General features: G+C 35.0%; 1 protein-coding gene across 10 annotated transcripts in view; it reads right to left on the minus strand.

Annotated features, from left to right (window-relative positions):
• The window catches only part of IRAG1 (inositol 1,4,5-triphosphate receptor associated 1), a 79,009-nt gene that overhangs the window by 35,084 nt on the left and 28,520 nt on the right, over positions 1–15,405 (minus strand). For all 10 annotated transcript variants that reach the window (XM_075094810.1, XM_075094813.1, XM_075094805.1 and 7 more), the window contains 5 exons: positions 14,243–14,340; positions 10,431–10,484; positions 9,525–9,713; positions 2,880–2,980; positions 13–83 (listed from right to left, as the gene is read on the minus strand). In XM_075094810.1, coding sequence (XP_074950911.1) covers positions 13–83; positions 2,880–2,980; positions 9,525–9,593 — 241 coding nt within the window. In that variant the 5' untranslated portion in view covers positions 9,594–9,713; positions 10,431–10,484; positions 14,243–14,340. The remainder of the gene's footprint in view (positions 1–12; positions 84–2,879; positions 2,981–9,524; positions 9,714–10,430; positions 10,485–14,242; positions 14,341–15,405) is intronic.

Consider the following 15,405-nt stretch of genomic DNA (forward strand, 5'->3'; position numbering starts at 1 on the left):
ATCACTTCTTACCAACAGAAGTCAATGAACTTGTTGAATTCCTAGTGGCACGGTTAGAATGTCTTCTATGAGGACTACGAGGCCTAGAGAGGAAAATGAACAAAGAAAAATTATGGGAGTATGCCACAAAAAAAGAGCCCTCCTCTATAAAAATTTAATGTTAAAAAGAAAGCACTTTTCTTTGATTAAAAAAATGAAAACAAAAAGGTTTTACTGCAATTCCTCTCATCTTCAAACAACTGGAAAATGGAGGAAGATTGCGAAGAAAGGAAAATTACAGAAATTGCTCTCACAAAGGAGTTCTGACATTTGCTCATAATTTCATACACTGTGAACTTCTGATTTCTCAGAAAAACTACATTTCTTTAGTTCATTACCACAACTTAAAACTCATGTAAATATGCTACATTGCAAAAAAAAAAAAAATATTTTTTTTGCCTTTGTAAATTGTTAGTGCTTCCTAAACTAAGTTTTATGACTGAAAGAACACCTTAGGCTCCCACAGTGACAATCCCATATAGCAATATGGAAACTTCCTAGATTGAAAACCAGGTGAAAGTCTCAGATGACTGCAGAAAATTAAATGCTGATCCAGCAAGTAATGCTGCTTTTAAAGGGCTGCATTATAATTCTGACTCTTAAATAATCTTGAAGTTTGGAGAAGTATGCTTTAAAAATAGAAGCAAATTATAGTATAGATTTAGGATCAATACTTTCTGATTAGTTTTTTTCCCCATATTTTAAGTCTAATGGCAGGTCAATAAATTAAAAATCCTAGGTCAAGGAGTATGCTTTATCAGAAGACTGAAAATAACCTTAATTCAACTCAAAATGGAATTGAAGTTTTCAGCTTCAAATAGGATTATTACATCCATTCAACATCTTACTTTCACATATGCTTAACCTCAAGGTGGTATTCTTGCCCTGTCTACTTGAATGGGCCCACACAGCTGCTTCAAAACTCACTGTAATATAGTACTCAAGCTAGACATTTAAGTTGCCCAACTGTCTGGCTTAGAAACATTATCTACTTGAATTTTCAACTTATACCTATTTTACTTCGCGAGTTCAGGAATGTGGTCTTATCCCAGTTTCCAGGTGCTACAGAATTTTCTTTTGCAGCTTCACCAAAACAGTAAGGAGAACTGAACAGATACAAGGGAGGAAGGGAAAGAAGAGAGCTGGAAAAGAAGCCTACACTTGTTACGTCTTTTTTTTTGGTAGAAAAAAAGGTCCAGTAATTCAATTTCCAACGCTTTCAACTCAGGACTTTAAACAAACTGAGCATAACTTAATTCACTTTAGAAGAGAATTTTAAAGATCCTGGTTAATAATATCATTATATTCTAGTATCTGAGAATATTGTCTTATGAAACAAAGTTAGCCAGTAATGCCAGACTACCAACAATTCTTGTAAGATAAGAAACAATAAATAATAACAGTAGCTTCACCAGCATCACCTTAAGTTATGTAAAACAGTACATGTTTTAAGTCAGTACCAAGATGATATGCACAAGACTGGAAAGTAGATTTATTCTGAAAGATACATGTAATACACTAAACTTATCAAAAGAAGATATGCATTTTCAACTGTTCATAAAAGTATAAAATGCTAAGTATAAAAAAATAACATACTTGCAAAAGCTCTTAGGAAAAATTGCAAAGTATTTTTATGATCATAAGCCTGCCTTGGAAATTTTCTGCCCTCACAAATAAGCCTTAGCATACACTCCAAGTCTATCTTTCGCCAAAAATTTTCCTTCTTCAATAAAACACACTTTAGTAATTTAAGAATCATACAAACAGATTGTTTTCAAGAACAACATAGTTGTTGCTGCATGTTCCTTTCAATGGACAAAACAATTACAACAGATTAGAAATATTATTGCTACAATGTCTATTTTTTAGCATGATACTAAGACTATTGTAAGATGATAATATAGCTAGTTCTTTAATTCAAGAAGGGAACAGACAACACAGGCCTTGCATATAAGATACATCCATTTGCGAGAGTCAACACTGATGGCTGGGCATACCTTGAGGAAATTACATCTTTAGTATTTAAAAAACAGTAATTATTTGAAGTCTTACAAGGATTAATTTCCTAACTGTACATCAGTCTACAAAGTTCTTATTGGTTCAGTGGAAATATTTATATGATTGAAGGCATCACTACTGGTGTACATATATAATTAGTAGACCAGAATTTGGGATTTAGTTACTGAACTGAAAAATTTCCATGGCAGGGGGAATACTTCAGGAAACACTAAAATGCTCAATTGCACTTTTTAGGTCTCAGTTGCTCATTGACTGGGACTAAGTAAAGAATAAAATTTGGACAGAAGGACAGTATTGCGCATTGCCATGCACAGAATATGTGGAATCCAACTGTCAGTCATCCCTGGAGTAGGTGTAGGATTGTAGCACACATACCCCCAACCCCCACTACATGCCTACAAAATGATTTGACCAAGCAATTTTTTTTCCTCACCAAGACATATTTTATTTGCTAGCAAAAGGATGGACTGCAAAAATTACAGCTTTTAGTTCAAATTATGCAAAACTTTAGTTTCAAATTTTGCTATTCTGAAAGACAAGAAAATTAATGTAAATTTAAAGTATTCTGAGTTGGGTTGGCAGGCTAAGTATATGAAATACTACTCTCTCGGTACAATTATATCCCTGTTCCCCCTCCACCCCCTGCTTCCCTGCATCCAAATAATCATCATCAAAATGCAAAGACAATATGATCAAATTACAAATAGAGATACAGCAATAATATTTTAATACAATATATATTTCAAAGCAATATTTTAGAAAAACAGCTCCTGGAATTACTGTACAATTTATGCATAGATTGGTAACATACTATATAGTACCTGTTAACCAGATTTTTATCAATTTCTACATCTGACGTAACAGCATTCTCTGGGAGAACAATAGAAGGTGTACTGCATGTTGTCCCTTCAACAGTAGTCTCCTGAATGGTTTGTGACAAATATAAAAATGTAGTTAAACAGAAATTCAAAACACTGAATATTGACACTCTATGTTGAAAATAATATGTATTACTCAATTTAGCTAAAAGAGAAAATGGCTGAACTAAGTGAGAATTAGTTCTTATTTGATAAAACAAATGTGAATTAGAGGCCTATATTTAAATTACTAACAAGACATGATAGAGACCTGGAATATCTGTTTTATTTACAAATATTTAATGCACATAAGCTAAATTCAGTAAGTATGAAACAAACAAGAAAGCTTTAAAATGGTAGACAAACTGATTTTTCACACAACAAACCATTCCTCTTCTGAAGTACCTGTACAACACTTAGTCAACTCATGAGCTGAAGGCTAGAACAAAAAGCAGCTATGTATAACAGGGCTAAATTAGGCACACAGAACCACCAAACAGTACTAGCATGCAATGAAAGCTTGAATAAATGCAGCATTAAGTGTATACATGTTATCCAAAAAACCAGAAAATAATTATAAGGTTATCTTGTTAGTTATCTACATGTTTTTCCGTCCCATTAATTAAAAAATTTCTTTTAAAACATATAACTGCAATATTTAATAAAATACAATATAATTTTTAAGTGACAAAAGAAACTGGCACTGAATACCAATGTATGCTTCCCTTATTAAAAAATATGAGAACTTGTCTTAAGAACTTAATCCCACACCTTCTACCACAGTGATGCCAATCATCTAGCTGAACACAAGGAATCTAATTCCTGTGAGATATCCCAAATGGAGGTACATCAAGTTGGAATGAAGAACTGTGGATTTCTCATATAATCTGAGACAATATGATAGCCAAAAAATTATTAGTTCTACCCCATGTACTACATTCAGATTCACAAAAAGAAACAAAACCAACAAAAAATATCAGCCCCTGTACTGTTGAATGTCTACATAAGCAATCTGGTGTTTACAGCTAGTCAAGAAGTTGAAAAAAGTGATTCACTAAATCATGCAGAGGGGAAAGTGTAGGCACCTGTTAGAAGTTGCAATTTTTATTTCAGAGTACAATCATGCGATAAGTAGAACATATCATAGTGGTGTAAGTATTTATAGCTGGAAGGAAAGATTCCCAAAAGTGACAGGGAACTGCCATCAATCAACCTGCAAAATTTATAGAATAATTTGTACATTCTCAAATCCTAATTGCTTCTGCTAGGCACTGTATGTACAAATATTTTATTTTATTTAGTTATTTGGAGTCTAAATTTTTCTTGAAACTAGATCCTGAAGTTTCATAAGTAATTTTTTACTTCAGTTGGCATTTGATTAGGTAATAGAATGGAATAGAATATTTTTAGTTGGAAGAGACCTACAATGACCACCTAGCCCAGCTGCCTGACCAATTCAGGGCTGACCAAAAGTTAAAGCATGTTGTGAAGTGCATTGTCCAAAAGCCTTTTAAACACCGACAGGCTTGGGGCATCAACCACCTCTCTAGGAATTGATGCTTCTGAATTTCTGAAAGAGCATGTTTGCTATCCATGGCACAAAGCCAATTACATTCAACTGTTATCAACATAATTTTGCTTTTACTGTAATAGCATTTGCTGTCAATTTTGCTTACTGCTTTTAAGAATGTTTACCTACTAGAGGTTGACACAAGTGTAATGAATTCAGAATAACATTTATTTTAGTAATATTCATTAAATAGGCCTGTAATAAAAAGCTGTAATAAAAGCACTAATTTAGGCAATTGCAGAATGAAGCATGTAATAGCTCACAGTTTAACAGGTCAACATTTTAGAACAGAGCAAATGAAATAATTTCAATTATTTGAAACAATAGCCATCAATGAATAATCATTTCAGTCTGTCCTGCGGAGAAATTAGTGTAATCATACGGTTTGTTACAATAAACAAGTAGCTAGCCAAAGATATAAATTGAAACAGAATGACATACATCCAGAAAGCTAACAGTTACATGACTGATAATATCTATCAGATAAAATAGAATTCCTTTCGACATCTCTCCCAGCACCGCATTTTATTCTTGTTAAACTAATGTGTTTTCTGATCAGTTCAAAGAACTCCAGAAGCATTTTGAAAATGATACAATATTAAAGTATATAGCACAACCCTTCTTCCTGTCAAAGGCAAAAAAAATATGCTTTGGTTTGGGCATCTTATTTAGGATTCTTGATTCGGTTGTAAATAGCTTTTTTTTTTTTTTTAACTAAAATAAATACATCCCATGCAGCTCCACACTTCTATACTCATACTGAGGAATGTCATATGAGAATTAAGTTCACTTTGTCAGTCACAGTACAGCAGGATTGGAAACACACCAAGAAAATATGAGGATTTAAGAAAAATATCCTTGAAATATTGGAAATGTTAAAATGTAAAAGCATGATATATTATGTAATTCAATTGCACAACTGACATTGTATAATAATAATTTGAAAGCAATTTTTAGTAGTTGTCTTGAAATTCCTACTAAATAACAATGTATTTTGTTTAACAGTCAATGACAAAAATTCAGGTGACTGCCCTGCTTGTAGGGCAAAGCAGCTGAGCACACATGCACATTGTTTATACTAATCTCATGACTGCCAAAGAGCAAAAGGTTTTGAATGATGTAACATCAGCCTTAAAGTCACTCAAGCCCATTCTAGGACTCTAAAACCAGCTCTTTAAAAAGAAGAAAGAAAAGAAAATGAAAAAGGCTGTAGCCGAGGCTTGTTCAATTCAGGTAGAATACATTAACCTTGGTCAGCAGCTATAGCAGTTCAGCTTCTATACAGGTGAAAACTCATGCCTCCTATTGTATGTTTGTATAGGAGAGGGGCAGGAAGAGCTAGAGCATGAAGCTTTTTGCAGGGCCAGCTGGCTTGAATCAAAAGAAATCTTTATACTCTGAAGAGCATTCAGGCTGCTTATATGCAGATCTTGGAAGAGAAGCTTTAACAGGAAGCTTAAGCTCTTTCACAGTTGTACATCTGCACAAAGATGATACAGAAGTTTTCCATCACCCTCCCATTGCCTGCCTGTAACTGCCCACTCCGTGTTAGCTTCCAGACAACTCTGCTCTTCAACTATTCGCAACAGCTATTCTCATCTCCTAGTTATAGTGACTGCCTGCTACCAGGTCTTTGCTTCCTTTTTGTCCCAAGCCCTCCTCCCATAAAAAATGTAGGGTAAAACTGACTCAACCTCTATGGCTCAGGTGGAAATTGATCCACATGCTCTACAAGGATGATCATGTGCCATCTAGTCTTGCAGGGAGGCTTGTGCAGGGCTGAGAGGATGGCACATGCAATTTGGTCTATAACAGAAGATCCAAGAGGCTCAGGGATACTTAGGGTGGAGAGGATCTGCAGACATTCTGGCTGTTAAGCTTTACCGAGCCCTCGCTAAGCATAAAGAAAATAAGTTCTTAGAGGTTTTATAATCCACCCAAACTTGGAGGGATTTGAACATTAATGGGGGTGGGAAGGAAATTGCTAAAAGAGCTACCCTGCCAGGACAGTCAGATGATAAAGCTTAACTATATACCACCTGAATTCTTTAAAGCATTGGGGGGGGGGGAAAGAAATCCTCTGCTGCCTGGCCATATTCTTAGAAATTAATTAAAGGTCTGGACTGAGTTTCAGAACAAATTTGGCCTGAAACAGACACTTACGTGGAAGGCCTCACACAATTTATGCATCTCAGAAAGCAGTCTTTTGACTGAGATTGGGTTTTAAATAAAGCTTAATTTTAGACGTTTAAGTAAAGTGCTGAGCTTGGGGCTTAACAAGTAAAGTAATGAAATTCAATTGTAACTGCATCTAGTTGAAACAGCCAGGAGAAGAAAATAAACACAGGACATATTCAGAACAAAACAGATAACATGCAGTGATTTGATAAAAGTACAATACAAATCTAAATAGGAATAATAATTAAAAAAAGAAATGCAGAATCTTGAATGATGGAATAATCAGTGTGTGAGAAGTATTATGAACATCTGAAACAGACTTTTCCTCAAGAGTCAGAAGTGCTGGTAAAATAGTGTTCAGGATACAAAGAGAGGAGAAAGCTGGAAATAGAAATAGGGATTTTTGATTTAAAAAGTGCGGAAGATGACAGCTGACAACCAACCCTGAAAAGTGTAGGGAGATTTATAGGCCACTATAAATCTTAACACAAGTGGTAAGGATCTAATTTTCTTTGCTGAAGATACACATTACATGTATGGAAATCACATTTTTTAATACTGAAATCCTAAAATCAGTTTTTAAGGGTACCAGTAAAAGCATATTATAATAGTATATTATTCCATATGAAATAAATCTAATTAAAATATGGAAATTATTTAAAATGACATCTGACTATGAAGTTCTATGATTTATGGTAAGAAAAAATTATTCTGTATAAAACACTTCTAGAATGTTCGGTACGTACTGTAACAAGACAGCACACAAACTAAGAGTTCAACTACATACTCTTAATTCAGACAACATTTCAAAAAAGGGGCTGAAATACTTTGAATTAGGCTAACTGCCCTGACACCGTGGTAATGGGAATTTCATATCTGCTTCCCTCAGGAACACAGACCTAATGAATACTTTGATGAATGTTGTTTAGAGTTAGTCAGAATGATGAACATAAGCTGCTGGAAGAAATACTGAAATGGAAAACCGTATCTGTTTTCTCTAAATAAATTTGAGAAATAACCCAGGTCTTCCCATCATGCAAAAAATACTTGAAATAAGCAATAATCTACATGTGATGTAAGGTTCATTTTCTTTTTCTCAGAGCTGTTTTGTGAATGTGTGCACTTGTGCATGCAGGGAAAAGATGGGGAAACCTCTCCTGAAACAGAATGAGGAAACTGTTAGACACCAGGCAGAACTTTAGATGAGATGAGATTGCAGACTTGGGAAGTTTTGATCAATGGCAGAAAAAAAGTCCACCAGTTGTTAGTTCCTCCTGATCCCCTCCTCCTTGCTTGCAAGTCCTTATCTCACAGCAATAAGCTACTTCATTTATTACAAAGTTATGTGGTAGAACTTGGACTACAGCAAGACACAAGAATGGTAACAGGTATGAACAAGATGAAATTCTCACAACATTGGCTACTTGCAATCCTTAAGTAGGCTCATGAGGAGTTTGGTGGTTAAAATTCTTCCAGTGTTATTTTGTGCCTAAAAATAACAATTTATATAAAATGAAGTGTTTTGCAGTTAACTAATTAATGAGGTATCACATTATCATAGTTCATTTAAGACTCACCTCTAAATGGCCTGTAAAATATATTATAAAAGTATTTAAAGAATGTTTTTCTTTTAGATTAGGTGATTGTAATTCTTCATTACTCCCATTTGACAAGCACACTTGGGGTTAGATTCATTGATGTCTACTAGCTTTTAATATTTTTTCCTCTTTGGGTATGTTTTACCCAGCAAGTCTTTTGTACTAAAATACTCTTCAAATGGGTGAGTTAAAAAAAAAAATCTTCTTGACCTAATATATATTCTCAGCTAATAGTTTGATGAACTTGCATCCATTTGGGGTGTTTATCTTAAGCCAGGAAACTGACACTCAGCACAATGTGCAATTTAGATGGAATGCATGACAAATCAGCATAGGGCTCACTGCTGACAATATTTTCCAACAATGTTAAAGTAGCGGATGTTTTCACCTAAAGTGTAGAATACGGTGTCCTCAAATTCAGTGACAATGATACATTTTTAACTGAGGATGTGCCAGACTATAAATCGTCTCTTTCTTTACACCAGTTTGCATAAAACAGGATGGTCTGAATAACCTGTCCTTTTGTAATCACAGTAAAGCTCTTGACTTCAGCTAAGCTAACAATTAAAAAAACCTTCCCACTTTATTAGAACATAAACACACTTTTTCTCAGTGGTATAAGTTATTTAAAAGGGAAAAGTATAATCTCACATTGATTTTTTAAATTTATCTGCAAATAAAACATGTAAAACCCATGTAGATGCCACAAATTTGAGTAGCAAAATGATTAATATGCCTGGAGAGCACCCACCTGCTCTCTGTATAGTTTCAGTATATGTTCAGCTATGGCTGAACTGAAAAAAACTACAAACCAAAAAGCAGATTTCCATCTTTTACACACACATGAATTGAATAGCATCTTCTATGTCTGTAAAGGCAACACTAGATGTTTAAAGATTACTCTGAAGTACAAGCCTAAGTTATTTTCTCAAAGGTTAAAATTTTCTGTAATAACATCACAAGGGACATTTTTGGATAGCTTTGATATAAATGGTTCAGAACAGACGGACATATAAGCCTCCAGATAAAACTGATAAACAAGTGCTTGAGCAACTTCAGTTCTCATTCCTTAATCTATAAAAGTATTTGAAGAATTCTAAGAATATAAACTGAAAGATCATTCATAGCTTCATCAATTAATCAAAACACACTAATACATAGTAATGATTATATTTTATTTTATAAACTCCTAAATATACACAAACAGGTTTCAGCCTCAGGTTTCCAGCAAGTGTCAGAAAACACCTTTGTAAGAGTGCTTACTTTGGCTGGAGGAGAGCTGTTGTGCTGCGCCTCTTTTGATTGTCCCTTGTCTTCAGGTAAGGTTGGCATCGTGGACAGTGTGAAGCACGTGGAACTGCAATGTGGACTAACAGGACCATGCACTGCTGAGAATATCTGTTTCAAGTTAGCCTGAAGTCATAAGCGCTGAGAGGCCTTTTGATCTGCAGGCTGTGTTAGATACCAAAAATACAAATCAAATCCTTTTAAAACTCTATGCTCTAACACTGCAATCACTTTACAATAACAAACAGTATTAAGGTTTAAAATGAAAAAGGCTATCTTGTGTTTTTAACTAAAGCTTTCAAGGTCAAGTATAACTTTGTAAATGCATTCAAAACAGACAATCTTCCATTCTTGTTGCTATTTCCACTTCTTCCCTCCATTTGACAGATTTTGTTTTTCATGACTATGACTGTTTTGGCTGTGACCAAACTATCTTCTCTAAAAATCCTCTAAGAAGGAAGCAGCATCCTGGATATCCATGATACTCCTTTTAGTAACCAGCAAAGTCCTAATGCTACAGAGTATGACCTCAGATGTCAAAGAAAGGAGTAAAACTGGAAACCCAGATGCTCTTCCTTTGAGCAAAAGCAAGGCCTAGGTGAATTGTGCAAAGACTTGGTGTACATCTGCACAAGACAACACTGTGCAAGACACTTCTGAAGCAAAATAGCAGAAATGCCCAAATGAAAAAAAAAAAAAAAAAGAAAAAAATCACTGCCTATTAGCTAAGAAAGTTCTTGTTATTAGTGTTAACAGGAGCTACTGCCTTCACAAGGATATTATTAGCATTAAAGCCTGTACAGTAGTCTGAAGGTTAGAAATGTTAAGTACTAATCCTTATAGCTACCGTGTATGTATTAGAAGACTTACTATGACACCTACCGGATAGTTAAGGAACAGTCCTCAGAAATAAATCATTCGACTCCTCGGTGGTGCCTACAGATGACAGACAATGCATTTATCGGAGACAATCTTGTACACAGCTTCTGTTTAGACTACATAAGAGCTAACTACATTGCTTTTACAGTTAATTCACAGGTATGTGTAGAAAGGAGCTGTACACTCAAACAATAACATAACAACTTCGATAGGGTGCACCAAGGAGATAAATATACCCCAACAATCATGGGTTCAGCCTCCAAAACACATTATCTTCTTCCAAACCCAAATTACTAGTCTCATCTCAATTCTTTTACTCTACTGGAAATCAACGTGGGTAGAACAAAGAGGTTGAGATGAGGAGATGATTTGAAGTTCAAGACACTTCTGAGCATTGTAAATTAGCCTTCTAGAGTTTTCCCTTCCATTTCAGGGAAGGGCAAACAATGGTATTCAGGAACATTCCAGTTTATTGAGTCTGACAATTAAATTTGTCAAAATAGTCGTGGTGATCAAAAAAAGTAAAAAGAAAAAAAAGAGACACAAAACCATTCACAGGAAATACTGAAGCAGCCTCAGTAGTGACAAGTTCCTCACTTCAGCTTTCATGGAAAAAATTCTGTGTCGTAAAACCTACAGAACATGTGAAAACTTTAGACTACAGAAGCACCTAAGGCCCATCCTTTTATTAGATTATTTCACATTACATTAGGAACTTACATTTCTCTTTTTCTAGAAGAGGAATACAAGGCCAGCTCACATGAGATTTAGCGGAGAACTAATAGATTGTAAAAATTATCTCTATACAAGTATTAGTGTTCATAAAAAAATAATTATTTAATTGGAATTCTTTGATAAAGACATTAGAAAAGGCACAGCATATATGACTTCATTATGAAGACCAAGACTTTTTTTTTTTTTTTAACAGTGAGCATTATTTTTTCCAGAGCAATATATGCTGTAGGGACAGCACGTTTCAAGCTTTTGTAGACATGATGAACCTGTTATGGGTGAATTTCTAGCTCTACTGTAAGAAGTGGAAGCTCACATTTGTATCATGATTTTACCTACCTCTGACTTCAAATAAGAGTAGAAGAAGCTTTCTATGAAGAAAATGATTTCAAAATATTTATTAAGGCAAAATACTTTAAGTCCCTGATACGATGGAAAACAGACATTTATGATTACATATATTTCCATAAACCCACAGAGATTAGGCAGACAGCAGTAGCATTAAACATCTGTGTGTTTCAACAGTTAAGTATTTTTTTATCAAACAACAGTCACCAACTATTAACAACACATGGAGATGAGATAGAAGCGAGGTAACTAAAAACAGTGACATGGACTTGCTTTTCATCTCTGTAACAAAATCCTGGCTTCCTACGCAATGTCTGAGTTTGCAAGAACTCAAATTCAAACAAAAACAAAAAAGAGAAGATATAAATTTCACTGTTTACCTAATCCCTTTTAGTGTTTGTCTTATGAATTTATAGTGGTTCTGATAGGCTCAGCTCAACAGAATGCTGGGCCTGAAAAATCAGGAGTGTTTCAAATGATGCCCAAAGTGTATTTGCAGTTCTATGTGGAGTTGCATAAGCTATTGCATCAAAGTCGTTTTTTCCCTGTCTCAGCTGAGTTCCTAGTACATACTACACTTAAAGTAATGCAAGCCATGTTGAAACAAGAGTGAGCTTTTGAGCACATCAAGTTTCAGTTCATTTTTCAGATTTAAAAAGCAAAAAAAATTCCAGAAGGAGAAAAAATCAGCAGGCTTGTCTAAGAATAGAAAGAGACAAATCCCGAGCTGTGTTGTCTTATAGAAGCAGCACAGAAAGTACAGCCAAGGGAGAATGGAGGGTAGAAAGATGAATTTATGCCACCTTAACAACCCCCAGATTTGGAGTGGACTGAGTTCAGTCCATCTGTGACACAATTAGTACCTTAGTCTGACTTCCTTACAGAGCTATCTTGCAAACAGAAAAGAGCTCCAAGTCATTGTCTTCTTCTGACTTTCCATTTTTTCATAACATCTCTCTAGAAAACCCCAGTACTGAGGACTCTATTGGAGCAACAAAAGCTTGCATATAATTATTCATATTCTGAGGCTTCTTAAAACAAATGCAGTCTTTGTACACCTTGGCTGCACTGCCGCAGGCCTCTAAGGCGGCAAAGTAAGTGCTACTACTTATTGGTGTTTAAACATAATATACAAGGACATAGTTCAATTCATAAGCTATATGATTTAGAACTTCCAAATGATTATTTTTTCAATCTAAAAATTTATTTTTAACCTGTGCAGTGTTCTTAAAATCAGTAGTCCAGATTCTGTAAAAACTTTATGAGGCTTAGCCAGCACAAACATCACATCTTGTAAATGCAAATGGATATAGCCAATGGAGCCACCTTCTTGCTCCACGCTGTGCAAGGAGTTCTGCCATTTTTTGAATCAATTACTGCCTTCTGATACTAGTAGGAAAGGCAAAGGTTTAGAAATGATGGAACCTTAAGATACTCGTGAATAAATATTATTCTTTCATCATGGCTGAAGCGACCTTATGCCTATTTGATCGGGCAATAAAAATAGCCCCAGTAAATGTCAGTGAGAGTCAAAACATATAGAAAAAGGAGGCTTCATGAGAACACTAACAAAAATTCAAGGACATTATCTGCATCTCACAGATGCAGGAAAAAAAAAAGAAAGAAATGCCCTTGGAAAATTTATTTCCCTGGAAGGTATGTTTTTTCTTCTTCAGTAGAGCATTAGGGAGGAGTACAGCCTTGGAACCTTCAGAAATTCACACCTCTATCTACAAAAACAGACTACAGCCTCACTGAACCCTGAGCCAAAGTGCAAAGAGCATGCCTATCCTAGTTCTCTGCCTAACTCATCCACCAGCGAAACAGCCTTTTGAAACGTACTGCCATTAGCTTTGCCAGCTTTATCTCCTTTCCACAAGCATAAACATGTTTCAGTCAAAGAAGTCAATGATATGTTAACAATACGTGCAATACAGCGAGATACCAACTGAAACAACTGTAATTATTGTCCCTGAAGACACTGAAAGGATAGATAAAAAAATACATCTGCCCTTTAGAAACAGTCAAGGTGCATAAGCACATGTTAGCATCCTAGGCACTAAGACAATTTCACGATTCTGTTATTTCTTTCGTTAGGTCTGGACTACCTCTAACCTACCAAAGGATGTAATGAGATTATTGTAGTGATTTATCAGAGTAAATGACACTCCCCTCCCCCAAAATCCAGTTTTTTAGAAATTGCAAGGGCTTCAAAATTACCTTTTAAAATTAAATACTTGTAGAGATTAACCAATATGTCACAAGAGTGGATGTGGGCAAAGATCTACAATCTTAGTCTGCATAAGCCTTTTGCACCTACAAAGTGAGTTCAAAAAAACCTAAATCAAACCAAACTACCTATCCTATTCACCAGATTCTGCTTATTCCCACACTAAGATCAGACAATGCAAAGACAAAAAAAAGTAAAAAAAAGAAAGAAGAGAGGATTGAGTGCTTTTTAATGTTTTGGTCTGTTATTGTAAACTTACTGCTTAAAATAATTAGGAAAAAAATTATCCCCTGAGCTCAAATTTGTAGTCAGATATAGATCAGTGAATGCAGAGAACTTTCTTTTACCACTGTGTAGATTTAGAGTACAATCTCCAGGAAATGGTGATCTGGGAGCTCTATTCCATAAAAGGGAAAAGTATTTAGAGGCCCTTGGCTTTCAGTGTGCTCCCTCTGCAACTCATTTTACCATAGTAGAGAAAGCTAAGTATAATCAGTTAACTTACCCTCTCTGAGTCACAGCTGAGTGTCGTGTTAGTGAAAGCTTAGATAAAGGTGCTTTACTCCATCTCCACTGACAGCTTGGCAATTGACCTCAAATGCTCTGTCACATCACAACAAGGATATATAAAAAAGTAGAAATAAAGATTTAAGAAAGCACTTTATTAATATTTCTTGACCTCATACTGCCTGCAGTCAAGTCAAGCAACTCTGCAACTCCCATTGTTGACAAATGATACTCGTGAACACAGCTGAACTGCACAATTCTGAGCTGCTTTTTGTAACTCTGTTCTTTGTTGTCCTAGAAAGTGGTTGTAAAACATTACCACATTAGAAAGGTATATTTCTGCACTCCTTTGGTACAGCTGGAAAAGTGTACAGAATTCAGGTAGCATTTTGAATTAGTACTTTAAAACCACTAAACTTATTTCATTCAAAACAAGTGTGAGCAAAACGGTGTTTTTCTTACGTTTGCACCACTGAATAAGTTTTCAAACACAATACATGGTTACAGTATTTAAGATAGACAAAGTTTGTTGACATACATTAGTTATCTCAAAAACTTTTTAAAAAAACAACAACACAACAAAACCTATAAAACCAGATCTAGAATATCTTAATAGAAAGCCTTTAATACTTTGTACTAGGACTTCAAAATTTTTGTTTATATAAACATTCACTGGAAAAGAAAAAAAAAACAAACCCACAACTAAAGCTGACTCATTTACATTCTTACCCTATGTGACAAGAGATGCTACATGGGAATTGTAAGACTCTTTATTGTCTGCAACATGGAAGAAAAATTACTGTTTCATACTGCACCTAATTTCTATGACAAGAGTGGTTTCACATACTGAATACTTAAGTTTGCAAGATATTGAGATACTGCTTCTGTCAGTTTACCAAAACACAGTCATAGCCCCAGGACTAATATAAGGCACCTCTGTGATACCAGTAACGATCTGAGTTTTACCCACATTAATATCCATACAACTATAAAAGGTAAGCTCTGGAAGACAAAGTGGTGTTTCTGTTTGTAAGACACAAAACAATACCACTGGGGTGTGCAAAGTGTATGCAACCAGTACATGAATTCAAAGCATCTGTTTTAATTCTGAGAAGTATTGAGATTAATTCCTGAGCAACTCAAATAATACTTCTTGACAAT

Source organism: Phalacrocorax aristotelis, chromosome 5, assembly GCF_949628215.1.
Source record: "Phalacrocorax aristotelis chromosome 5, bGulAri2.1, whole genome shotgun sequence".
Taxonomy (NCBI): Eukaryota; Metazoa; Chordata; class Aves; order Suliformes; family Phalacrocoracidae; genus Phalacrocorax; species Phalacrocorax aristotelis.